Genomic DNA, 26,384 nt, shown 5'->3' on the forward strand with positions numbered 1-26,384 from the left:
TTCAACAAAAATTTTACCAGTAGTAATAAGCTTATTTCCCATCAGAGGATTCAACTTCAGCTCAACTGGTCTTTTCCCACTTAGAGCAATCACCAAAGGTATAAACATGGCCTGTTCTGTCCTTCACTGGATCCACCTGAAGTGGAACATGCCCAGTTCAGCTAAACCAGTGAGAATGGCAGAACAGCCATTTAGGAGTGAAAATCAAAAGGCAATGGTTTAAATAATCACAGTCTCTGGGAAGTCCCCAGTGCCATGTATGGTTTGCAGAGGCAGGGCAGCAGCCACGAGCACTTCCCCTCTGGAGCGCTACTAGAGGAAGCTCAAGGTGGCTAAACTTGGATTTTGCTGCTTTCTCTCCCTACCCAATTTTGGCAGCCATGGAGGTAGTGGCTAACGTGCCTCTCTATGGCTCCACAAGGTGGGTATGGATATTTTGCTGCACTGACAGCAGCTACTTTCTCTGTCAGTCCTGCCAATGTGTTGGGTATTCTAACCTGAGCATAGGGTTAGGATGTTTCATTCCTGCTGTCTTTCAAAGGAAGTTGTTCCCTCTCCTTCTCACACTTCTCCAAAGTCTTCTTCCCTAAGTGAGTTTGCATTTTTTCCAAGGACATGGGGGATATTTCAACTGTGGTCCTCGTGACTTTGCAACCGTTTCTTCTGAGATGAGAGACACTGAAACATTCACTGTGTAACAATGACTGAGCCTAAGGGGTGGACTCCATAGCTGAAAAGTTTAGGTTGCAGTTTGTCAATTATTCTTCTGTTTACTAACTTGTTTCCTACTGATTAACTGTTTTCTGTTCTTCAGACTGAATCCAGTCCCTTGCTATAACAGCTTAGCATGCCAGGTAATCCCTGTCCTGACATAAACAAGTACTGTTTGACAGTGAGTAAATCCTCCCACTCTTTCTCAGAAACCATCCCATAATGTCACTTCAGATTCTCAGAAGTATTCTCCTAAACTAAATTTCTTTTAGCCATTTACTTCATAATTTTTCTCATGTGTCACTTGCTCTCTGTTCTCATAAATCACTTACATAGGGCAATCATGTCCCCTCTCTAGCATCATTTTGGCAAGACAGTGGGGGAGCAAGCATTTCTCCAATTCTTGTTGTATGGTAAATCTGTTCCAAATTATCCTTTCCTTCCTTCAGTTAGTTATACTTCCTCTTTTTTTTACAAATAGCCTGACCAGACCTGTCTGTTGTGTGACTCTGTTCACCAGAGTCACGTATAGCACAATGAGTAATTCCTTATCTTAACAGGGAAAAAAAAAAGTCTAGGCTTATATCCTTTTTTTTTTTAATAACTTCCTGTTCTTTCTCATCTTCTATCACTTCCCACTAATAAACTCTCAGGATCTAGCAACATTTTTTCTTAATAGATGTACATGGTTTGACACTTGCATGACTACAATTCTTCCATTTCTACTACCCCAGCAGTCACGCAGGTCAGTTTCTTTCTGTCTGACATTTTTCTCCTCAGTTTATTGAAATCACTTTCTTACTTGCTGCCAAACCAAAAGATCAATTTCCTGTCTTTTTGTGCCAGGGTCACTGATGAAAATATCAAGTAAAATTAGTACTAAGGCTGATCCTCAGAAAATGCATATGAAGTGTGTTTCCAGTCAGGAAGCTCTTCCTATTTCATGATCCATTTAAACAGGCTTTTAACAGGATCTTTCAGACCTGACAACTTTTTTAGCAATTCCATCTTACTCTGTTTTAGTCAAAATTCTCCATGTGGCTCATTATATCACCTGCTTTACTCGAGTCCAAAGAGATGAGAGCCTGAACACTGTGTCTCCATTACAAGAACAAAAGCAGAGTTAGGTTGACTTTCATCTATGTTCGGTAACTTCAAGGGTTATGAATGATGGTATTCATGTTACTTTCACCTCTCTCATTAGTTTTTCACTCGAAAATGTGTTCTACATCCCTAATGTACTATTGAGGTACCTTAATTGTCTGTACTCGGTGAATGCCTTTTTCTTCCTTCTTGTAAGCAATACTGTGCTTGCTGATCTACAGCCAGTGTCCCAGATTTTTGTCCCAGATCATCTGACGGTCATGGCTGTCAGTTCTGTCACATTTGGAAACTTAGTCAGCTCAGCCTCCCCTAGCTGAAATTTTATCCCTTTAGATAAAATCTGCTCTAAACTTTCATTCCTTTTATACCCTCTACCTTTAAGCCCTGAGGTCAACCTTTGTCATTTGCATTTTAAAGACAAGTATTGCTGCCATCATCATCATCATCATCATCAAAGTGAGAGACATCTCATACAGACAAATCTTAGAAGTGTCACTGGATCTACTGAAAACAAGTAGTCTCTGGTTAACACTCAAACAGTTGTTTTTGGAGATGAGAAGAGACTTCTTAGCACCACAGACAAACTAGCATTCTGGTAACTGGGAAAGAGGAATGGGGACCAGCATCTCCTGGGTTCTGGGTGTCACTGCCCCAAATCCAAAATCACCCAGCAGGAGCGAGCTCCTCAGGGCTCTCTTGACAAAGTGGGCAGACATCTCCAAAACTGTAACTGAACTGAAAATGAGGACATAGAACCAGAGAATCATTTTGGTTGGAAAAGACTTTTGAGATCAAGTCCAACTGTTAACCCAGCACTGCCAAGGCTACCACTAAACCACATCCCTAACTGGCACATCTACCTGTGGTTTAGACCCCTCCATAGATGGTGAGTCCACCACTGCTCAGTTCCAATGCTTGACCACCTTTTCCTTAAGGAAAGTTTTCCCTTTGTCCAATTTATACCTCCCTTTGGGCCACTTGAGGCCATTTTCTCATTCTATTGCTTGTTTCTTGGAGAAGAGATCGACCCCTAACCCCAGAGCATTGATCAAAATATGAAACCAAACCTGTCCCAGCACTAAGCCCTGGGGAACACCACTAGGGACTGGCTGCCAAGTGGATGTCACTCCGTTCACCCCATCCTCTGGGCCTGGCCATGCAGACAGCTTTTCAGCCAGGAACAGTGCACCTGTCCAAGCCATGAGCAGCCAGCTCTCCAGGAGAAGGCTGTGGGAAACAGTGTCAAAGGCTTCACTAAAGTCTAGGCAGACCACATCCACAGTCTTTCCCTTATCCACCAGCAACTGCCATACTATTACGCTATGAAGAAAAATTCAGATTTCATGCTGAACTGAAGGGAAATCCCAATGAGCACTTGACTGTTCGTTAATTAGCAGTTTATTTAGACAGCTAAAAACTGGTTTCGTGCAGCAGAAGCCACTGCATTTAACACATTTCATAAAAATGCTAGAATTCTTGCCTTTGCCAAAAGAAAGAATCTAAAATAAATCTTGTTCATTTTAAATTCTTACCTTTTTGACAAGATTAGTCTCTGGGATGAACTCTAGTACCCTCAGCTGCTCCTTGTAGGACTTATGCTCCAGACCCTTCACCAGCTCTGCTGCCCTGCTCTGGACTTGTGCCAGCCCCTCAATGTCCTTCTTGCAGTGAGGGGCCCAGAACTGGACACAGCACTCCAGGTGTGGCCTCACCAGTGCTGAGCACAGGCGGACAATCACTGTCCTGGTCCTGCTGGCCACACTACTGCTGACAGTCTAGCCCTGTTCAGCTCACCATAACTAACTTTTGAAACCAAGCTGCAAATGCACCTTTGTAGCCACTCATTAACTAAAAAAAAATATTCAAAACCAACTTTTTTCCACTACTGCATTGCACAAACAAGGACTAGTGTCTGTTTTACCGCAGCAATGCTGAGGATTTTTCCATTTAAAAATCTCTCTGCCAGAACTACCTCACTAGAGCCCCAAAATTCTACTTAACAGCAATAAAAACCTGAAACACAACAAATCATAGTTGGTTCTGAGCATTATTTCTTAACCAGGGCTGAAAGAACTCAAACATTATCAGCTAAGGTTTTCAAAAGCCATTCAAGAATTTCAAATACGGCTTGATATTTCCTTTGTTGGTTTTTTTCCCCTAGAAGAAATTATATTTAAGTGTTTCTTGGGAGAACAAAGAGTTTTCAGGAATGAAATTATGATTTTCTTAAGTATGACTCTTATTTGCCTAATCCAATCTTTCTCCGATTAATTTTATTTTGCCTTTGCTACACATATCTTTGCAAAAAGTTACAATAGCTGGGCAACTAGCATCTAGCAGGTCCACTGCCTGTCCCCTAATCTGGGTTGGTCTTGCTTTACTTTGTTTATACTGCTGTTGATTTCTGAAGACCTTGAATCAGAACCATTGTGCTTAATTTACCTAAAGTGGGGTCAAATACGACTTAAACCACTGTTTTATTGTCATCTCATATCTAATTGGGTTGCACACACTACTCATACAAGGAATTGCTTGGAAAAACATCCAACCAATACCTTAAAAAGCATAAGAAGGGAATTACTTCAACCTCACTGTACTGGAGGCACAGTGCTTTGCAGGTACCCTTCTGAATGAGAACCACCAATTTCCACAACCAGCAGAACAATACTGCTCTACAGCAGGAAGGGAAAGGACAGCCCCTGAAGGCTTTTTAGAATGGCCCACATGAACTGCACAATGGCAAGGCTTTGTTGTTTTAAAATATCATTTATCTGACCCTACAAGTGGAGGGGGGGGAAGGATTTTTGAGTGTGCTATTTTAACGGAGTGGTGGTGGAGCTGTGTGTTATCTAATCTTGAAAATGTCATTTTTTCCTCTCTTACATAACTATCACATCCTGATGGTAACACAGTAAAAAACTTGAAATTTGACCTTTTTTTTTCTTGTTTAGTTAAATATGCTAAAGGTGGAATAATACACCAAAACCAAAGCTTAAAGAATCAACTGTAGTTCAAAGATATAAGACTGTCAACACTGGGTAATATCACAGTCTAACTGGGCCCAGCATCATTTCCAAAAGGGATAAAAAATAAAATCTAGAGAATAAGGACAAGGTGAATATATAGCTTTCTTGTAAATAGTCTCCCAGATACCAGACATTTCTACAACTGGTGAGAGCAATTAAAAATGTCAGGCTGCCTACCCATCTATTCATCCATCCTACTTCAAATCCCTTGCTTCACTGTTTCAGTTTTGAAGAGAAAGTTCGATAGGAAAAAACCTCAATTCTTCTGCTCCAAGAGACTAATGCTGGTAAAGACATGAGTATTTTGTGCCTGTACACGGGAAATTATGTAAAATAGCTGATTGCATTGATTGCAGTCATGATTGCTTGAATCACTAATGTATGAACTTTTATAGGAATCACTGGAAGTGGAAATGGTGGAAACATGTTTTCATGTTTTTCTACTGTTTTAAATCGCTCCATCAGAGGACAGCCTTACTATCCTAATTCCAATCCCACAAGCCCTTGGGGTTTGTCCTCTTTTATTTTTCTTCCATATTTCCATGTGTAATCTAATCTGAAATACAAAATAAACTACTGTTTAACAGTACTTCTTTCAGAGTTTTACTTTTGTCCAAATTGGCCAAGTGAAGTACTTTGTGAGAAGTCAACTCATGCTTGACATGACCACACCAGAATCCGTAACCCATTAAAACCACTCACACTAATTCAAAGCAATTCACAACTTCCCACCACAACTCAAGTTCACACTACAGATATCTATCTTACTTTGATCCTTAGACTGTAATTTCCTTACTCAATTTTTTAATTAATTACTGTAAGAGACCATCTTTCTTATCAATGTTTAAAATACACCCATGGCTCCCTCATGCTTCAATTACCATAACATCTTTTTTCTTTGACTTTAGGAACTGGAAAGCCACTGTAGAGGCAAAGGATGAAGCTTAGAATAGTTGAGGTCAGACAAAACACCTGGATGTAAATCCAGATGTGTCTGCTTATTTCCAATCATGCCATCTTAGCCTACAGCTCTCTTAATAACTTTTAGCATCACCTTCCAGCTTGCCATACGTGGAATATAGCTGGAGATAAATATAGTTTGCTCCCTTCCTAAGGCCATATTAATTTTCCTGATGTGCAAGCTTTGCTTGGAAGGTTTTAAAGGTACTGCTATATTTATCTGAAACGTCTGGATTTATGACAGCCTTCTAACGTTAAAAAAAAAAAGGCACTGCAACAATTATAAATACTTATGCAATAGGCTTCCAGCTTCCACCGGAGGCTGGCATGCACCTGGACAGCCTAAGCGTTTCCCCCTGTGAGCGCTTTCGGCGGTGCGGGTCAGGCGCTGCCCGCCTCGGCTGCCCGCGGGCGGGGAGCGCGGCTCGCTGCCGCCGGGCTGTGCCGGCACGGCGGGCGCGTCCCCCGTCCTGCGAGGCTGGGAGCGCTCGGCGAGAGCGGGGGGGAAACCAGCCCTGAGGACAAAGAGCTTTTCCTTAACCTTGTAACTTTTATCTTATCGTGTCCTCCATTAAAACACTAACAAAGAAGGAAGAGGGGCCAGCCCAAGCAGCCCAAGACGAGCGCGAGTAAGCAGGCGCAGGGAGGGCGGCGGGCACCCACCGGGTGATGCCTCCGGGACCACAGACCCCGTTCCCCGCTGCAGAACCCTCTCCCCGCCCCGGCGGCTCTGTCCCTCTATCCCTGCCTCCCCCGCAGCCCTGCTAACGCCCGACCCTCACCACGGCAGCCGCTCCCAGGAGTCACCCCGCAGGGCTGTCCCTCTTGCCCTGCCAGCCACCCCCGGCCCGGCCGGGGCGCTCCCCCCTCCCCGCGGCCGGGCGGGCTCAGGGGGTTCCGGGGCGCCGCCGCCCCTGGGCACGGGCGTTCCCGGACGGGCCCGCCCCGTCCCCCCCACGTGACCCCGCGCCGTTGGCGGCGCGCGCGTGGAGCGGTGTTTTGTAACCTCCCCCCGCCTCCTCCCGCCCCCCGCCCGCGCCGAGCCCGGAGCCCGTCCCGGCGTCCGGAGCGGGAGCGCCACACCCCCTTCGCCGCAGCCGCGCAGCCGATGGCAGCGTCCTCTCCCGCCGCCACCGTGGGCTCGGAGCTGCCGCCGGAGCCGGGCGGCAGCGGGGGCCCTGGCGAGGGGGCGGACGAAGAGCGGGAGCTGCTGCTGGCGCGGCTGGTGCCCGCGAGCCGCCTGAAGGAAGCGGTGGGCGCGTCCCTGGCGTCGCTGTGCCTCGGCCCCTTCGGCGGAGCCCAGCGCCTCGGGACCCTCGTGGACTGCCTGGTGCTGAACTACCGCCTGCGGCAGGGCCCGGGCCGGGAGCGCGGGGCCGAGGGGCCGCTGCGCTGCTGCGGCTGCGGGAGGTTCCTGGGCGAGCCGGTGACCGTCCCGTGCGGGCACACCTATTGCCGCCGCTGCCTCCGCAGGGAGCTGCGGGCCCGCTGCCGCCGCTGCCGGGACTGGCTGCTGCCGGCGGGGGGCACCAGCACGGCCGCGGCCCCGCTGCGCACCAGCGTTGTCCTCAACCGGCTGGCGGAGAAGTGGTTCCCGGGCGAGTGCGAGAGGGCGAGGGCCGGGACTCGGCTGGAGGAGCTGCTGGCCCAGGGCCGCTTCCGAGAGGCGCTGGGCGCCGCCAACCAGGCTCTGCGAGCAGGTAAGGCTGAGGGGAGCGCTCCCTTCCTCCGCCCGTGCCGCCCGCCACAGCCGCGCGGTCTCCGCCGCTGCCGCCCGTGTCCCGGCGGGAGCGGGACGGGCTGGCAGCCCGGGGCGGCAGGCTCGGGGGGCTGGGGGTGTGGTGGAGTGGGTGGACGTGCTCTTTTCCCCGAGTGCGGGGCCGTCAGCGATCGACGCGGGCCGGTGAAGAGCGTCCGAAGTTTTCTCGAGTTTGAAGGGATTTGCGGAACCTCTCCATTGGGAGGGCGGAGTGGAGGGGACGTGCGGCTGCCCGGCCCTGGGCTGAGCGCCCAGCCTGCTGGTGGGGTACACCTGCTCCGCTCACTCCAGAGGTGCGGGGGAGCGTCCCGCGTGGGCTCCGTCGTGTCTCCCCCCGCACGCTTCTGCTGGACTTGTTTACAGAGGAGTCCGTGGGCTCTGCTTCGTTTTGTGTTGGGTAATCGCTGTGCGCGGGCAAAGAGAAATTCCGCTGGTGTATTTAACCTTGTTTCCTGAGAGAGAGACCTATTTTCAGTCTTAAGTGTCACCAAGACAATTCCCAGCAGGCCGGGCTGAGTTGCATAAGCAGACAGGCACGGAGGGGGACAGGTTGTGTAATGGCAGTGACATCATAGGTGGGTGTGGTTGGAGTTTTATATAGTGTTGAAGAGGGTCCAAAGAGGGGAGGTAGAGGCACGCTTTTGGGCTGTCCGATAGCCAGTGTCTGGCTGGTACCACGGACTCTTAAGATACGCTCAAATTTTCAAAGTTTACTCTTTGTAGAGAGAGAGTCACATTTTTGTGATCGATACACCTAGAAGGATCCAGTGAGAGATTCCTTCATTGTTTTAATATGACAATGGATTTTAACACCTGGTGACCTGGGAGGTTCTGTTAAGAATTTTACCAGGATTTTTATTCTGTTCAGTAATTTAGAAATTAATATTTTAAAGTGTATTACGTTTATACAGTTGTCTGCAGTGGAGGAAAAAAACCAAAAGCTTGCATAAGTCTAATCCTTCCAATCTGTTCTGGGGAGATACATTGGGTCTAGTTCCAGAATAAACTGTTCTCAGTGTAGGTGGGATTAAGTCGGAGATCTGTTTTATATGCTTTTCGGCAACCTAATTTTAAGGGGTTCAGTTTTGGCTATCGATTCTACTTCATTTGCCAGGGTCTTTCCAAAGTGTAGGATACAGGATGGATTTTAAATCTTGAAACTGTAAGATGCAGACTTCTCCCTGAAGTGCAGCTTTGACTCATACAGGTCACAAAGAAATCTCAGTAGTTTTCAGGGTAAAATTGAATCCAGTACCAATCACATATGTAAACAGGGCTCCTGTTTCATGTTTTAAGACTGTTTTGAAAGAATAAAAGAGTAAAATAATTACACAGTTTTTGTTAATGTTTCTTTTATGGATTTAGGAATATTGTTTAGATTTTTTGTGGGGAAAGAATTTAGATTATTCTTTATGTGAATCTAAATTTTCCATTTTGGTTTCGAAATGTGTTTAAAATTTGAGTATGTTACCAGCTATGATGCTTATTCAAAATTTTATTATTCAGTATATGTGCTAGAATTAAGTGCTAGAAGCTCAGTTTAAGGTCCATTGTGCAGTTATTTCCTGTGTCTCCAATCCTGAGAATTATCAATATTCTGGAAAAGATACTGAAGAACTTTGGGAGTCAGAGTGCAGACGTACATTAAATGTGAATTTAGAACTGCAGATTCACAACTACAAATTGAAGATGATTCCAGGCCAGTAGATTAATAGCTGCTGGTATACTTACCATCTTCCTTCAGACCATGAATTTTGAGGACACTTAGAGATGGAAAAGATGTAGCATAGGAAATGTGTTAATGTTTAAAATCATTCATGTTCCGTTTCAGCATTTCCTTACTGCTGCTTCGTCTCTTTCTTTTTAATGCACATAGTTAAAGAGTTGTGATAAACATAAATCTGATGTCCTGTATAAGGCATTGATGCTAAACCTCTACTCAGATGGCATCTTTTCATAACATTCTTCTGTTTCTGAAACATCTGAAAGAGTCGTATTTGCCATTGTGCAAAAGTGACTTAAAAAAACCATAAGGAATGTTAACATTCATATAGTTAGGATATTCCTTGCAGGAGTTGAAATGAAATAGCTTAGTTAAAGGAGATCTCTTGAATTAAAATACAAGTGCAGCTTGCCTTTGATCAAGTGTCCTGAAACACACCACTAATGGGTTGAAATTGGTCTGACTCTCATTCTTCCTTCTGGAGTGGACATCAGGAGATCTGTTGAGCAATCAGTCTCCTGTTTAAGCAGAACAAATAGTGTGATCAGAGCAATTTGCTTAGGGTTTTGTACAGCTGGATCATGAAAACCTACAGGCTGACAATTCCACAGCCTCTCTGGTGACCTGCTCAAAGGTTAATTATCCTCATAGTGAAAAATCTTTTCCTTATTTCAATTCTTAACTGCCATTGTTTTTGGTTTATAACCATTGTCTCTTTGGTTTTTTTCACTGCATACTTCAGTAGAGTCTTCCAGGTAACTCACTTTTGGATTCTGAAAAGCTGTTGTGCTCTCCCAATTCTTTCAGGAATTACTCTCTGCTAAATAAGCCCAGTTCTTTTGGATCTTTCTTAAGGGTTGTGTGTTTCAGCTCTGATTATTAGGGTGGCCCTGTAGTACTGTGTTAATAAATACTGTGTCCTAAAGTAGTGTTTTTGATGTGCATGTATTTTATTTTGAAGAATTTGGCATATTAAGAACCATATAGAAAGCATGTAAAATCAGATCAAAGGTGGTCCATTTATTGGTATGTTTATACTTAGAGTAAGAGCAGATGCTTTGGAAGTTATGTCAAACTCAGGAATGCATATAGAATGTGTTGTGTGTGTGCACCTTTGTATACGTTCCTATTAATGTAATAATAACGATTGATACATACAGCTCTATGCTGCAAATACTTGGTGTATTTTTTTGTTAAAATCATTTGTCTTTGGGATGCCAGAAGTGAGAGATTTATGTATTTGCAATATATTTGGTCACTGAAATTGAACATTCAAGAAATAGTTATGTTTCTGCTATCTTTGAGCCAGAGTCATAATTAGCTTGCATTCTCTCTTTAGCTGAAAAACATTAAAATGTATGCTGAAACATTGCACAATTGTTTTTTCATGGTAACAAAGCCTAGAAATTAAATTGTGGTTTAAAAATTTGAAATATAAATTTAGATAAAAACAGAGAATTGTTTAGGTTGGAAAAAACCTCTCAGATTATTAAGTCCAACCTCTAGTCCAGCCCTGCTGAGTCTATCACTAGACCATGTCCCTAGGTGCCATATCTACATATCTTTTAAGTCCCACCAGGGATGGCGTCTCCACCACTGCTGTGGGGAGTCTGTTCCCATGCTTGACAACCCTTTCAGTGAAAAAATATTCCCTGATATCCATACCAAATCTCCCTTCACACCATTTCCTCTCATTGTGTTGCATTTTACCTGGGAGAAGAGACAGCCAACCCCCCCAAAACTGTCTACAGCCTCCTTTCAGGTAGTTGTGAAGAGTGATAAGGTCCCACCTGAGACTTCTTTTCTCCAGGCTAAACTCAACCTTTTTTCATCAGCTTGTGCTCCAGACCCTTTACCAGCTCTGTTGCCCTTCCCTGGACTTGGTCCAGCACCTCAATGTCCTTCTTGTAGTGCGGGGCCCAGAACTGGACACAGGATTGAAGGTGTGTCCTCACCAGTGCTGATACAAGGGGACAATCACTGTCCTGATCCTGCTGGCCACACTAACCCTTATACAGGCCAGGCTGTCTTTGGCTTTCTTTGCCACCTGGGCACACACTGGCTTGTATTCAGCTGCTGTCAAACAGCATTCCTGAAGAATCGTGTTTCCTGGGCTGTTGGGGTCTGCTCTGGCTAGCTATAGACCCTTGCCCACATGATACTTCATAGACAAAGGTAAAAGATTGAGAAGCAATCTCCTCCACGTGGGAAACGTTGTCCTTTATTCCAAGACACACATCATGGGACAAACCCATGGGAGAAAAGAGGGCATTCTGTGGCAGCAGGGAGCTTTTATACCCCCCGGATGGGGACAGAGGGAGAGCTCCACAGCCAGTGGGACACCAGTGGGGAGTGGCGAGGGGAGGGGTAACCCAGGGGAGAGACCACCACAGGGTGCCGGGATAGGTGAGGGAAAGACCATGTGATGGGAGAAAGGGGTAACAAACCACACGATGTAACATAAGCTATTCAGTGCAATATAAAACTATTCTGTGCAAATTCCCAATCACCCAGTGCAAGAGAACAACTAAACTGGTGCACCACAACACATTCCCAGGTCTTTTGCCACTGAGCAGCTTTTCAGCCACTTTTAGCCCAGCCTGTGGCACTGCCAGGGGTTGTTGTGACCAAAGTGCAGGACCCTGCACTTGGCCTTGCTGAACCTCATACCAATAGCCTTGGCCCATTGATTGAGTCTGTCCAGATCCCCCTGCAGAGGCTTTCTGCCCTCCAGCAGGTCAACACTCCCTCCCACCCATCTTGTGTCATTTGTGAACTTCAGTTCACTTGATCCCCTTGTCTAAATGAAGATACTGAAAGGACTGGCCCCAATTCTACGCCTTGAGGAACGCTACTAGTGAATTCATCTTGTGAATATTCAGACCCAGTTTGTCATATTTATTGATCATTCAATGACTGTTTGTATGTTCATCAGTAGAGTTGGGATCTCGGCTAAACTTTGTTTTGTACTAGTTCGGTTGGAATCATGCTTTTCTCTTGGGGAAAAAAAAAAAGTGGGTAAAATGCCCACCTACTGCAGACTTGAACTCACATTTTAATTTTTGAACTAGCCCTCATTTTCCCCCTAGGAAAAAAGGCTCGGAGTTCCTCAGGTCATGTTCTGCACTTGAAAGTGTGAAATAGATGAGTTTCCTCTGATTCTGTGCAAATAGGCAGCTTATCAGAGAACAAAGACCTGCACTTACTGCTGCCTCTGAACAAAGGAGTTTGATTTGCTGCTAGCTCTGTTGGACACCAAAGAGTCAAATACAACACAAAAAACTATCTAAAGAGTTTAATCTGGTCTCTCACCTTGCTAGGCTATAGCAGTCACAAAACACAGCCACAGGAAACCAGGCTTCAGAATTGTTCTGCTTGCAGAATTAGTGTTTTACTCACACAAAGAGAGTTTCCCAGACTTCAGTTAAAACAACCACTTTATTATGTGGAATGAGAAAATGAAACCAGCTTTGGCAATATTTATGTTTGAGGGGGAACCATCAGCTCAAAAGAAACACAAATTAGGAAGACACTCTAGTTTCAGCTAAATGCATTCTTCTCTGATTTTCTTAACCCTTTCTTTTACTACATACAAAGCAGTGTGTTGCAATCTATGGGAACATTGGCCAGTATACCTTCTAACTGTAGAACAGGATAATGTTGGAAATTTGAGAGAAGTTATACTGGACATCTAGAACAAACTAAGAATATTAAATTGAAATTATAGCCTCCAAGAAAGCCTTTTTTGAAACAAAGAACTATTTTACTGTTGTTTACAGTAGACCAGCCTTTGCCTAGTTTATCTCATTGAATGAAAACCAGGTCTATTTTAAAAAACAATTAAGATCAAAACAGCATTCTGGCATTTTTTCCAAGCAGCAACTGCAATTAGTTGTTACAAAACCGTAATTTTAGTGGCAAGGAGATGGGTGTCCTCCCCATTTAGAGGTTGCTGTACTGAAAGTGCAAAATCCTATTTGTTGGACGTGGGAAACTTGTCCTTACTTGACACATTCTGCTTTTTTCCCTGCTCTAGAAGTTCCACTACTACAGCTCCTTACAACAGGGCTGCCAGCTGGTGCTAAAGGCTTTCTGGAACTGGCTATCTGTTTTTATCACATAGTGATAAGGCCTGGTTGTGGTACCTCCCAGATGGATGCCACTGTGCAAGTGGCATCTCCAACCACAGTCAGAAGGGCTCGGGCACTACAAAACATATTGCAGTCTGCAGAAAAACTTGGGTATTTGAAAGCAAACTTTGTAATACTTAGGCTTATAATACAAGTGTGGTGAATTCCCAGGTTTCTGTGGTTTTGATTGGATATACTGTAAAGATAAAGTTTACTTAGTCCTCAACTTTTGTTGTCCCAGCAGTACTGAGCAGTGTTTTATGAGCCTCTGTGTTCAATATTTGAAAATAAATTTTCTTGGTGCTGCAAGTTACATCAGGATCCAAAATGTCTTCCTTAGCTTACAAGACATGAACTGGGAATCACTACCACTTTTGTTTGCCAAACACTAGGGAGTGAGGGAGAAGGTACTCTACTAATTTTGGAAGTATTGTACAAAAACTGTAATTATGACCTATCACTATGAAAGCAAATTTAATTGAAATTTACAAAATTCTGATTTTTAAAAGATTTTACCTAATTTCTGTCTCCAGATTCCAGTGACTTGATGCTAAGAATTTACAGAGCTGAATCATATGTTGGCCTCCAAGAATATAAAACAGCCATAGAAGATCTAAATTTTGTTATTTCCAAAATGCCAAATTGGCCAGAGGTAAGTTGGTATAAACTCATCATTTTTCAATCTTGTGCTTGTAAAATTAATAACTTCCAAATGATAATTGCATCCATTTAAAAACCTAAGACAGCTACTTTAAATGTTGTCTCTTAAGACATGCAAAATGCTAAAAGTCATCTTTAAAATAGTTAACTTCTATGAGACAGGCTCCTGATGAGTATGGCAGGTTAGGGCTGGTTGAGAAATACACTGAGAGTTGGAAGAGTTCATGGTGATGTAACCTGTAACAGCTGGGGTTTGGGGCTTGTTTTGTTTAGTTGTTAATTTTTGTTAACTGAGAGACACTTTGCTGATTTAGCTTGAAAAGTTTATCTTTAAAAAGCCTAAATAAATTCAGTGGGAACTGAGCTTTGCAAGTAATACGGGCAGCTGGGGAGTCTGTGGTCTTCAGAATGCATGTTGCTGCACTGTCTAAACTCTGAACTCAGCAGGAGCAGCAAGATCTTGCCACACAAGGGGAGATAACTGCAGTTGTCTTGGTTTCTCCTGTGTTCAGCAGTTCTGTGGCTACTGCAAATTCATAAAGCCTCCTGCTTTTCACCTCTCAGTGTTGACAGTACTGTCTACTTTTTTCTCTATGTTTGGAAAGAAGCATCACTTCACTTAAGTGAGCTTGGTTTGGTGGATGGATTCCTGTAACAATCCTTACCTCTGTAGGAAAATAAACGATCTCTAAGAGGACTAGCAAACTTCCTTTCTTCAGAATTCATTGTAAAGGAAGCTGCCCAAATCCATCAAAGAGGATGTGTGTCCTCATCTGGCAGTCTTGTTGAACAGATGCTGCTGTTCATACTGGCAGTCATTCTGTAGAAACTTTATTCAGGGCTTTGGTAGAGTAGTTTTTCGTTGTTTTGTTTTGTTGGGGGTTTGTTTGGTTTGGTTTTGTTGGTTTGTTTATTTCTTAAGTTTAGTTTCTGGCCCATTATCCAAATTCTTATATGCCAAGAGATTATTTTAACTTTTTTTTTTTGATACCTGTTGGTTTTATCTAACTTTTTCTATTACTGTCAGTGCAACTTTTAAGAGTTAAGTTCTTAGTTCCAATGTCATCTACTTTTGAGTATGCTCAGCAAAATCCAGGAGTCTTTCCTCCCTCTTTTTTTTTTCTTTCAAGGAAAACAATACACAGATTTTTTTTCCTACCTGGTGTCCAGTGTTCAAGCATAAAATTTAGTTGGACAGTCTTTCCTCCCTCTTTTTTTTTTTTCTTACAAGGAAAACAATACACAGTTTTTTTTTTCCTACCTGGTGTCCAGTGTTCAAGCATAAAATTTAGTTGGAAGAAGCAATTAATTCTGAGTGTGCATTGTTTGTTTTAAGAATATAGGTTGAGATGTATGTAAGGGGTGAACAATTGTGTGGATTGTTTTATTTGTATTCACCGTTCTGAAGGCTGGAACCATAAGGCTTTTAATGAAAGAGAGGGCAAAAAAATATCCTGTGAGCTGTTGTGTGAGGTTATGTAATAATTTGCATTTGCTGTCCCTCTTCTTCCTCTCCAAAGGCTCACAGAAGGGGGAAATTTAGAGCTTTGAATATAGCACTAGTGCGGTTTTTAACCCTTTATAAGACAAAACAAGTTAACTGGAAGAAGACTCACACCAGCCTATCCCATGACTCTTTTCAAACACTGTAATGGATGTGAGTTTGACAAGGGTTATGGATCACACACACTGTGCACAGTTCAGTTTTGTTAAAGCTGCATGCTTTCTGTCATGGCAGGTTCTAATTTTAACATTGTTGCAATGCCTGTAAGATCAATACTGCAGTTCTCCCTATTCTCTACAAATGTCTTAGTGGTGTCTGTTTCTCAGGTATACTTTCAGAAAGGAAAAGTTCTGCAAGACTCTGGCTTTGTAGGAGATGCCTTACAACTGTTTCTACAGTGTTTAGCCCTTGATGAGGACTTTCTTCCAGCCAAGCTAGAAGTAGAAAAGGTAATTTTATTTATGATACTGGATTCCCATCTCTGACTAGTCTCCTTTATGAAACTCCCATTATGATAGTCATTGGCCATCTAAAATCTTCATTACATACAGAACACATTGAGGTGGCAGATTCCTTTTAAGATATTTCTTAAATCCTGCTATGTAGAAGGGTTAGTCCCAATGTACACATTTTACATACATCTTGAAAAGTACATGTGCATTTGAATTTACTAAGTGAATATGTAGAAAACTGGAAAGCGGGCAACAAGTGAAATTTTCCAAATTGAAACCCTCTGTGTCCAGAGCACAACAGATTTTTTCCTGTGATAATAAAAATTTACATTGAAAGGCTGCATAATACTGAATTGATAACATCTAACTCTGTTTGACTTGTAGTAGAAAAGATTTCTAGATAAATTTGGTTTTAAGCAGTGTAGGTATGTAGATTTCTGTTTGTTTTCAACTCTGCCTTCACAGTTACTGCTTGAGAAAAGATCTGTTAATGAGAATAACTTCATGTAGATTACCTTCTTTAGTTTTTGATATGTAAATTTATAACAAAGGTATGTCTGGATTCTTTTTCATTATTATTAACATTGAGCTGTTTTTCCTAGATATTATGTGATGTTTTGTCACCAGAGAAGTTAGGTGAAAGTCTGAAGGAATCTGCTTGGAATTCACCCCATATTAGAAATAAACCTTTTATACTTGGTTCTGAGGTGACTGCATCTTACTGCAACTTACAGCTTTGTCCTCCACAGGTAATAAAAACTCTACAGTAATTTCTGTCTTTGACTAATGTGTATACATCAGATGTACTGATACCCTGATTTGTCACACTTTCCAGCATGAATACTGATTTTATGTAATTGGCTAAATTGAAGGAAAAGAAGCGTGGTTTGGGAGTAATTTATTTTCATTTGTAGTGTTAAAACTCCACATTCTACTTCACTAGAATGAGTAATAAATACAGTATTAGAAGTTTGGTATTAGGGACGCCAAAAAATAAATAAATACAATTTTTCTATTTTTTTAAGCAGATGAAATACAATTTTTGTTTTGTTTGAAGTGGGTGAAGATTTCTGAATTGTTAATGCTAAGCAAATTTGAGTACTGTGTTGACTTAGAAATTTTTTGTAGTTAACTGATAGGTCCCACTAACTGTATCAGTTTGGCTTACATATCTTTGCAGTCATGTCTCACATACTTAGATTTGTGTTAGTCTTAGAATACAGTTTGGTTCATCTTATTGTTACAGAGTTTAGGAGGATCAGATGTCCTGGAGCCTGTGAGTGGAGGCTTAAATCGTGCACAGTCTGCCCATGCTCTTAACTCAACAAAAGACCTTGCCAAGGAAGATGGCTTAAAGAGAGTGTCTTCTGAACCCCTTCTCTCTGGCCAAGGAAAAGGTGCTTTGTTAAAAAGAAAGCTTTCCTTTTCAGAACAGGATACAGTAGTATGTGAAGATGGAAGAAACAAACACAAAAAGCAAGGAGGTAAATAGTCACTTACTGTGAAATTTAAAGTATTTACTGCCTTGTACCTTACTTTGTTTGAAGATCTTGTCTTGTTTTTCCATAGAAAGTACAAAAAGGGACATGACAATGGCTTTTGGAACAATCCCAGGGGATTTGATTGATGTATCAGATTTTGAGTGCTCTCTATGTATGAGGTAAGATTTTCTCCTTGATTCAATATTAGTTACAGATGCTTGGCTGCATATCTGTTGCATGTACAAACTGAGGTACTTGTAAGTTGTTATGAGTTCTGATACCAGTATCTGAGTATGCAGCTTTTCACTATCCCTGTACTTAAATGTAGATTTAAATTTCACTTACTACAATGCTATATAGTGTACGACTATTTTAATCAAACTGCCCTTTTAGTTAAACTTGGCAGTGTTAACTGGTCACCATCAAAGGACAGGATCTTTGGTGGTTAAATGTTAGGGGTTCTTCAGTCAGTAAAACTTAATTTAGGAAGGTTAGTGTTTAGAAGCATAGCCTTGTATTGTGAACTATTTGTCTGGGAGACATAGATGCTTCAGAATGTTAGTCTACTGAAATGTAGCTGATGTTGTATTTGAAAACTCTTATTGAATAACCTTGATTTTCAGAATAAATACCATAAAACTTGCTGTGCATACGAAACTATTCATAGTTATGTCATTAATATGTAATACTGCTATTAAAGCAACCCAGTTTCTCAAAGAATCACGTTCTGAATCTCTGTGTTGGGAGATCAAAATCTTTGTATATTGGGCTAAATATTAAGTTACCTAGAGTTATGGAATGTGTCCAACTTCATCAGAAAACAAAACAGTGAGTGTTGCAGTAAATGGAAACAAACTGCACTATAGAGGAAAAAGTAGAATAACGAGAACTTGGGACCAATTGTTTCTTTACTTTGTTATAGTATAACTAGTCTAAAAATTCAAGAGATTAATCACGTTTTTAGAAAAACACACACTGGCCATGACATCTAACTTCTGATAATTTTGTTTCAGGCTATTCTTTGAGCCAGTAACAACCCCTTGTGGACATACTTTTTGCAAAGGTTGTTTGGAACGGTGTTTAGATCATGCTCCACAGTGTCCACTCTGTAAGGAGAGCTTGAAAGAGGTATTGTTTCTAGTAAAGCTCACTGTACAAATACTGTATAATTTTAAAGGCTGTTTCACTTGAACCCAACAACCTGGATTTGCTTGGGCTATGGATTACTGGTAGAATGGAAAAGGGTCTCAGGGTCTTAGAGGTTTTATGTTTCTGTGACCATTTACTTCAGTTGTGTTATTCAATCCTACATATTTGTAAACTTTGGTATCTATTCAGTTAAACTTCTCTGTGATTTCTATACACTTTTTTATTGGTATTGCTATATATCCTGGGAAATTAGTTCTGTCTCTGGTAAGCATAGAGATACAAACTGAGTTAGACATTCAAATTGTCAGACACTAAGAACTTACACAGAGAATGTAATTTTCAAATACTAGAGTATAATTAGGTTTTAATTAATGAAGTATAAAAACTTCTGAGTGTAAGTTTCATTGGTTTTGTCACATTTCATAGATGATATTTTTATTTTTAAAAGCTGCATTTTCTCAGTCCTTTTGTTAAGATACATGAAAAGATTTTTTTAAAATTGTTTACAGTACCTTGCAAGCAGAAAATACAGTATCACAGAACTGCTGGAAGAATTAATAATGAAATACTTGTCTGATGAATTATTTGAGAGAAAAAGAATTCATGCTGAAGAAACTGCAGAACACTCCAAGTAAGCTTCTTGTCTTGAAAAACTTGAGAAATTAGTATGGAAATATTTTTTTTAAATGTTTTATTATTTTATAGTCATTAATTGTGGTATATTATGGGTGCAAGGAGTATGAAGTTTGTCCAGATCCCTCTGGATATCATCCCATCATTCAGTTGTCAACCACGGCACCCAGCTTGGAGTCATCAGCAGATTTGCTGAGCGTGCAGTGGATTCCTCTCTCTGTGTCATTAGTGAAGACATTAAACAGTGCTGGTCCCAGTGTGGACCCCTGAGGGACACTGCTGGTCACTGGGACTCTGGCCCATGGACCTCTGCCCTTTGGGTGCAACCATCCAACCCTTCATTATCCATTTGACAGCCCACCCATCAAATTCATCTCTCTCCAATTTGGAGGGGACACTGAGAGGGGAGCTCTTTACAGAATTCCAGATAAAATGACATCTGTAGCCCTTCCCTTGTAACTCCATCATAGAAGGTCACTAAATTGGTCAGGCCAGGTTGAATGAGGCTCTGAGTAACCTGATCTAATGGAAGGTGTGCCTGCCCATGGCAGAGAGGTTGGAACTAGATGATCTTTTTCTAGGTTTCTTCCAACCTAGGCTGTTCTATGATTCCATGAAACGTTTCCCCTTCCATTCCTCTTTCTGCGTGTGCCATCAGGGAGCTTTGGTCTTAGCTTTGCTGCTGTTAATGAAATTGTCTTCAATCGACTGCAGAGTCTCAAAGACTTTAATTCCTTGAAAAGCAGTTCATGATAGACATTTATCTTACACAGATAGACATAATAAAAAAATGTTGTGATTTTTTGCGAACATGTTTATCTCACAGAGAGTTGTTCAAATACATGGAGCATGATGTATTGTAAATGTGAATGTTGGAAAACTGTTTAACACTACAGCTCATGCAACTTATTCAACAGAATCCATCCAGTAGCATTACGTTTTATAGTCTGAAAGGCATTAAAATTAAATACCCAGTAATGTTTTCATGATAACTCGATTGTATCTACTATCAGCTATGCATACTTGATAAAATAGGAATAAAAAATACTGTGTTTTTCAGTTGTGCCTGCTGAGGCATATTGCAAGGTGCAAATTATACACTGGGTTGCATCTTGTGATCTGAAAATAAACTAAATGGTGACCTAGCTGCTATGTAGTTACTAGCACATCTTTTTACTTATAGGAAAACTGTGTCTCTGAGTGCTGAATTGCTTTTATAGCTCAAACTAAAGTAAAAATTAAAAAGTAGCTGACACCCCCACCCCAAAACAGAGCCCTTCATTCTCTGACTAGGTACTCACTACCTAGATAACAGTGAGTCTTACTGTCCAGTGTGTATGCAAATAATTACATAGGTATTCAGCCGCTGTTACTGATGTGTGATTTTATCATTCATGAAAGTTTCTACAACATATTTTGACTTCGAAAAGAGTGCTTTATGACCTCAAACATAGCAGACATACTGAAAAAAATGTATTGTCTTGGCATAGCTCAATGTTCGGATTTTGAAGGCGTATATTTCTTTTTATGTTCTCTTAAAGTTTGACCAAGAATGTTCCAATGTTCGTTTGCACTATGGCATATCCTACTGTGCCTTGTCCTCTACATGTATTTGAGCCAAGATACCGACTCATGATTCGCAGGAGTATGGAAACTGGAACGAAACAGTTTGGGATGTGCATAAGTGATTCTCAGAATGGGTAGGTTTATGTCCTAATTCTAAGCTTCCATCTCTTTTGCCATTTTAATTACAAAAAACATCTTTTCAGAAGTGTGTAATTGCATTACTGACAAGGTCTCTTTTTAGTTTTGCAGATTATGGTTGCATGCTGCAGATTAGGAACGTTCATTTTCTGCCTGATGGACGGTCTGTTGTTGATACAATTGGCGGAAAGAGATTTAGAGTTTTACGGAGAGGGATGAAAGATGGTTACTGCACTGCAGACATTGAATATTTGGAAGATGTTAAGGTATCCAGAATGATGTCTAAATACTTACTGTTATTAATAGACCAAGATTTTTGCTTGATTTGTTCTTGAAAGCTCTCTTTCAAATATTTAGATCCCTAGAAACTAGCTTCATTTTTTTATTACTATAAAAGAAATAAGATAACCATAATTTTTGTTTCAATAATAGTTTAAAGCTGTAACTTTAAAAATATCACAATACTTCTTTACCATTCAGTCAATATCAGTCAAGGTTACAAAGAACACCAGAAATGCATCTAGACAGATTTGAAATTGAGGGTTTTTTGATTTTAGCTTAAACCCCTTAATTGTTTCTTTATCACTAATCATATTTTCATAACTTTCCTCCTGCAGGTTGCTGATGAAGAGCTAAAGAAATTGAGAGAGCTTCATAATTTCGTTTACAATCAGGCCTGCAGTTGGTTCCAAAACTTGAGAAACAAGTTTCGCACTCAAATTCTTCAGCACTTCGGACCAATGCCTGACAGGGAGGAAAATATACAGGTGAGACATCATTTAATATTCATCATTAGATGCTTATTTCTAAAAATAAAAGCCCTATAACCAACTGCTAAGGATTAAAAAAAACAAAACTCCCACTTTTTTCTCAAGCTTCAAAGACAATAAGGCTTAGACCTTGTTTTTCTTAAAATGAGCAATAAAAAGCAATTCTGTCACTGGTCAGCAGTTTCTCCAGGAAAGGATGATATGCTGATGTGGAAATAAAACCAGTAAACTGAAAACTTTTAAGTTCTGGGACCATTTAAACTTTTAGTTTGTGTAAAGCTGTTAGAATTCAAAGTAAAAAAGCTCTCTATTTTCTCCCTGTGAAAGTAAAGAAACTGAATCTGCCATGTGCAGGCAGTTAACTTTGTTAAAGAGACAACCACAAATTACACTTTCCTCCTTTCTGGGCTAGTGCTGCAGCAGCTGGCGTTTGACACGTTTCTTAAGAAACTAGCTGCAGCAATCTATCTTGATTGTTATTATAAACAATTAATGAAGGTGAGATCCAGAGGGAGTGGAGGCTGTAGAAAAGTAACATTTAAAAATAAGTACGATTTGCTTTTCAGAGCAGAGAGTTTTATGTGAATTGGGATCTTGGGGGAGCTTATCCCTCACCCGTCTGCTACATACTACTATGAAACTGTATTTACCTGTTGTGGTTAGGGGACAAAGAGAGACAACACCACGTGGAAGTTGGTGGCTAATTATTTATAACTTACAACTTGAATGTGACAAACTACTTAAAAACTATCAGAGGTAGCATTTCCTTTTGGTAGTAATGTCCTTAAAGTGTCCGACTCTTGAGGTCCTGGTGAAGTCACAGGTGACTTGTCATTCCAAAGGTTTTAGGTTTTTATCTAGCTGGTGCAGAGGGTTGTTTTGGTTGCTGTTCTGCGGGGTCTGCTGTGGGGCCATCAGGGAGGTGCTGTTGGTTGCAGTCCCGAGCAGAGTGCAGAGCAGGTCACACACACTGAGCAGGTCACACACACTGAGCAGGTACCCATCCAGTTCTGGCATCTGTGGAAGTGCTTGTCACTTGGAGGCACAGGTGCACAAGGTTTTAAGGGCTTTCTCCTTTGTTAGTAATGAGGTCCCATACCAACACCTTAGGTTTAGATAACTTGGACATCATTAAAGGACTGTAGTGATAAGAAATTATTTCACATGACAGGGTTTTGGGAGTTTTGCACTATTGTTAGATGGTTTAAAGTGTACAGAGCTTTGGCCACCCTATTCTATGGGGTCTTACCACATTAACCTATGTGGGGGGGACTGTAGATGCTGTAGAGGCCAGTGCATGATGTCAGAAGGGATTTCTAGAACAATTTAATAAAAATAGATTTAAAACAGCATACTAGGAAAGAGGAATATGTGTTCAAAACCAGAATAATTAGCAGGGTAGCAATACTATGGATATGTACCTGAGATTTATAGTAGGACAAAAATGTGTCAGTTGTGTGGTAGTGGCTGCAGATGAGGAAATGTTATCCTGGAGTGTACCACTACCAGTAACAATTTTGCAAATCATATGAGGTGCTTAATATTCTCTGCAGTGGTAGGACCTCTACTGAGTATTAAGTCCAGTTCAAGGCCTGACATCTAATGGTTGTTGTTGGTAATTAAAGTACAGGAAAAAGTTACAGAGTTTTAACTGCTTAGAAGAAACCAAATAAGTAGTCCTGCTCTGTCTAGAAGGTAATGAGAAATGGAGTGGAATGGGAAGGTGACAGAGAAGTCTGTCAAATAAAGGTAATTATAATGAAAACATTAGGCTTCAAGAATATTCCATCCTTAAGAACAGCAAGGCAAGTATTAGATTTAATTTTTTAGAGGTTTGTCATTGCCTGGCTGTCCTGTACTTAGCCATCTTTTCCCAAGGAATCTATGAGCTTCCTATGTTGTCTTAAAAATAATTGTTTCATAAAGCTTAGTTTAAGTGTACTTTGCTTGATTTCTCAGTTAAAGAGAAGAGATCCTTTCAGCACTCTTCTGATCTCATAGATCTGGAATTCTCTAGTTAGTATCCAACTTTAAAGTAGTCTTGGTCATTGATGACTTTGTCTTTTGATATCTTCATGGTAGTCAACTATGCGACATTGGTTATTGGTAACCAGCTTATGTTTTATTTCTAGGCAATGCCCAATGGTCCTGCTTGGTGTTGGTGGCTTCTAGCTGTTCTCCCAGTAGACCCCAGATACCAGCTCTCAGTTCTCTCCATGATGTCTTTAAAAGACCGACTGATAAAAATCCAACATATACTCACCTATTTTTCTAGAGACCAGTCCAAGTGACTAACCGCCTGGGTCTTCCTGAAAAGTTACTCTGTTCTGGTTGTAGTAGCAGCTGGAATTTTTGCTGCCTTTGCACATCTAGCACTGGTTTGAGAAGTGTAATGGAACTGTTTTTTCTCTCCACCCTCCTGGCTTCCTGAACCCCTGGTTCATTGGATGCACACTTTCTTCAACTATGAGAGAAGACCACTGACTATTGCACAAAGTCAATCCAGCTAGATACATTTTTCACATTATCTACATTAAAATTTGCACTATGTAGAAAATAACCTTTTTGAGACTTGATTATTTTAGGAATTGACTTTTCTAAGCTGTGGAAGTGCAGGACTTAAGGCTGACAGTCCAAGTTTACAACATTGAGGAGGTAATAAAAGTTTTGCAAATGTTTGCCTCAAACAACTATTTTTTTGCTGTTTGCACAAATATTTGAAATATAGTATTGAATGTCACAGTTGGATATTACTACTCTTGTTAACTAACTTGACCATGAATATGGCACAGATTTTTTTAAGTTATCTTGTAAATGTGTGCATCACAAAACAGGTGACATGAACTGTATGCTGAACTGAGAGCCAACTTTAAGGAACAAATGCAGAAAAAAAGGTACTTCTGTCTAAAAATACTTAAACTGTGAATATGGTTTACATACCTAGGCCTGTATATTTTAAAGAGGAAACTGAAATCTAAATGCTAGTACCAGTTACATTTTTACTGGGCTTTTCAGGCTGTTCTTCCAGAGCACACACTTAGTTTGTAGAGCTTAGAAGAAGAAATGTTAAGTGTGCGCGTGCGTGTGTCTATCGGGGATTGTGCATCCAGGATTCAAAAGCTTAAAGTTTTATTTGAACTTTTTAAGTTGGTGCAAATGTGAGTTCTATGCCTTATTCATATAAATAGTAGAGCACACTGCAGTGGCAAGGTTAGCATCATGCTGCCAATAGGTACTTTTTGTAATTAAAGGTTTGCATATTTGTGAATATGTCTGATACTGGCTTTCTTGTATGTAAATCATTTGTAAAATATTTCTTAAATCTTGCTTTTGCTAATATATTTAATTTTCAATAAAAGCTAAAAATTTTTAATATTTTTAACTTTGTCAGAAACTTAAAATCACTTTCCTTTTCCATATGCTTCTATTCTGGGATCTTAAGTAAATCCAGAAACTGCTGTTTAACCTATGTTAGGGTCGTGAGCACTTCATGACATAAACTGGTATGTTCATAACCTGTCTCAGACTGATTATTGGTCAGACAAGTTTTTCCTCGCGTCCTGCTTTTATTTCTACTTTATTTAAATCAGGTATGAAGTTTGCATTTTGCAAAACTTAAAAGTTGTAGGAAACTGTCCTTGCAAAGCAGTGAGGTATTTCACCAGTTTGCTAGTCAGATACTCTAGCCTTGTTCTCTTCTGGAGTTCAATGCTGGAGATATTACAGGCAGTCTGAAATCTGCTGGGTCATCTTCCAATATCAGTTTCTATTGAGGATAAATTTCCCCTTTATGGTATGACTAAAGTCCTGGGTGAATATTTGGAAAGCTTTATTTGCATAATAAAAAAAAAAGAATCCACTGTTTTTTCCATTTCTGTATGCTATACCCTTGGAAATGTAATCTTTGTGTCAACACGATCTTCTTAAGAATGCAGGTGGCAGGATTTTTTTTTTTCCTTGGCAGTGAAAAGTCCCTGCAGCGAGGCTTGAAATACCCAAATAAACTACAGGTAATTTTTTTTTTCATTCTTGCCAAGAGCTTGAGATTGAAATTGAAATAGTCTGCCGAAAGATGTGGCTTTTAAATGTCTTTATAAGCTCCCATGACTTCTTAATATAGTAAAAATTCAGGTGTCAATTGTGTTGCACTGCCCTGTGCATAGTTTATTCTGGAATTGTATAAACTATGTAAGGCAAAAACTTACTGAAGAAAAACAGCAACGATATAAAAAGCAAATTTCCTGTGTTTAACAAATGCTGCATTAAAGTAGCACTCTTCAGTAACCATTCCACAGATGTGATTATTATAGGTGCTTTTGGGATTGATAGAAAACTGAGATTGGAGATGAAAGATTTTTAAGAGGTTTCTCAAATAGGAACTTTTAACTGGATATTTTGTGTATAATATTGTGTCATTTTGTGCAGTTAGTGGGGCAGAACAACAAACTCAACTGAATGTTTGCAAAGCCCCTTCTGTAAATAGGTTGGAGAGAGTACCATGCTGCACTTTGTGCATTGTATTTTGAATGTGGGGAGTACTTTCTTACAGGTATTTTTAAAATTTTCTTCCCCTCCCCTTCCCCATCACACAGCATGGGTTCTTTAGCTATCAAACAAT

At 40.8% G+C, this 26,384-nt stretch overlaps 2 protein-coding genes across 6 annotated transcripts in view; one reads left to right on the forward strand and one right to left on the reverse strand.

Annotated features, from left to right (window-relative positions):
- TRMT9B (tRNA methyltransferase 9B (putative)) overlaps positions 1–6,726 on the reverse strand; it is a 115,772-nt gene extending 109,046 nt beyond the window's left edge. For 4 of the 5 annotated variants that reach the window (XM_039698781.1, XM_039698780.1, XM_039698777.1 and 1 more), the window contains exon 1: positions 6,584–6,719. The gene's annotated coding sequence lies outside the window, so the exon portion shown is untranslated. Of the gene's footprint in view, positions 1–497 lie in introns of all 5 variants that reach the window. The other variant, XM_039698778.1, reaches the window with a different exon arrangement.
- Positions 6,727–6,817: 91 nt separating this feature from the next.
- Positions 6,818–25,139, forward strand: LONRF1 (LON peptidase N-terminal domain and ring finger 1). Its single transcript, XM_039698775.1, has 12 exons — positions 6,818–7,501; positions 13,947–14,065; positions 15,904–16,026; positions 16,632–16,778; positions 17,276–17,513; positions 17,599–17,689; positions 18,524–18,638; positions 19,169–19,290; positions 20,834–20,992; positions 21,100–21,262; positions 21,614–21,763; positions 23,899–25,139. Exons 1-12 carry the CDS (start codon positions 6,910–6,912, stop codon positions 24,055–24,057), a joined length of 2,178 nt encoding a protein of 725 aa, XP_039554709.1. The 5' UTR covers positions 6,818–6,909; the 3' UTR covers positions 24,058–25,139.
- The last annotated feature ends 1,245 nt before the right edge of the window (positions 25,140–26,384 follow it).

Source organism: Passer montanus, unplaced genomic scaffold, assembly GCF_014805655.1.
Source record: "Passer montanus isolate IOZ18808 unplaced genomic scaffold, ASM1480565v1 scaffold13, whole genome shotgun sequence".
In the NCBI taxonomy this organism is placed as follows: domain Eukaryota; kingdom Metazoa; phylum Chordata; class Aves; order Passeriformes; family Passeridae; genus Passer; species Passer montanus.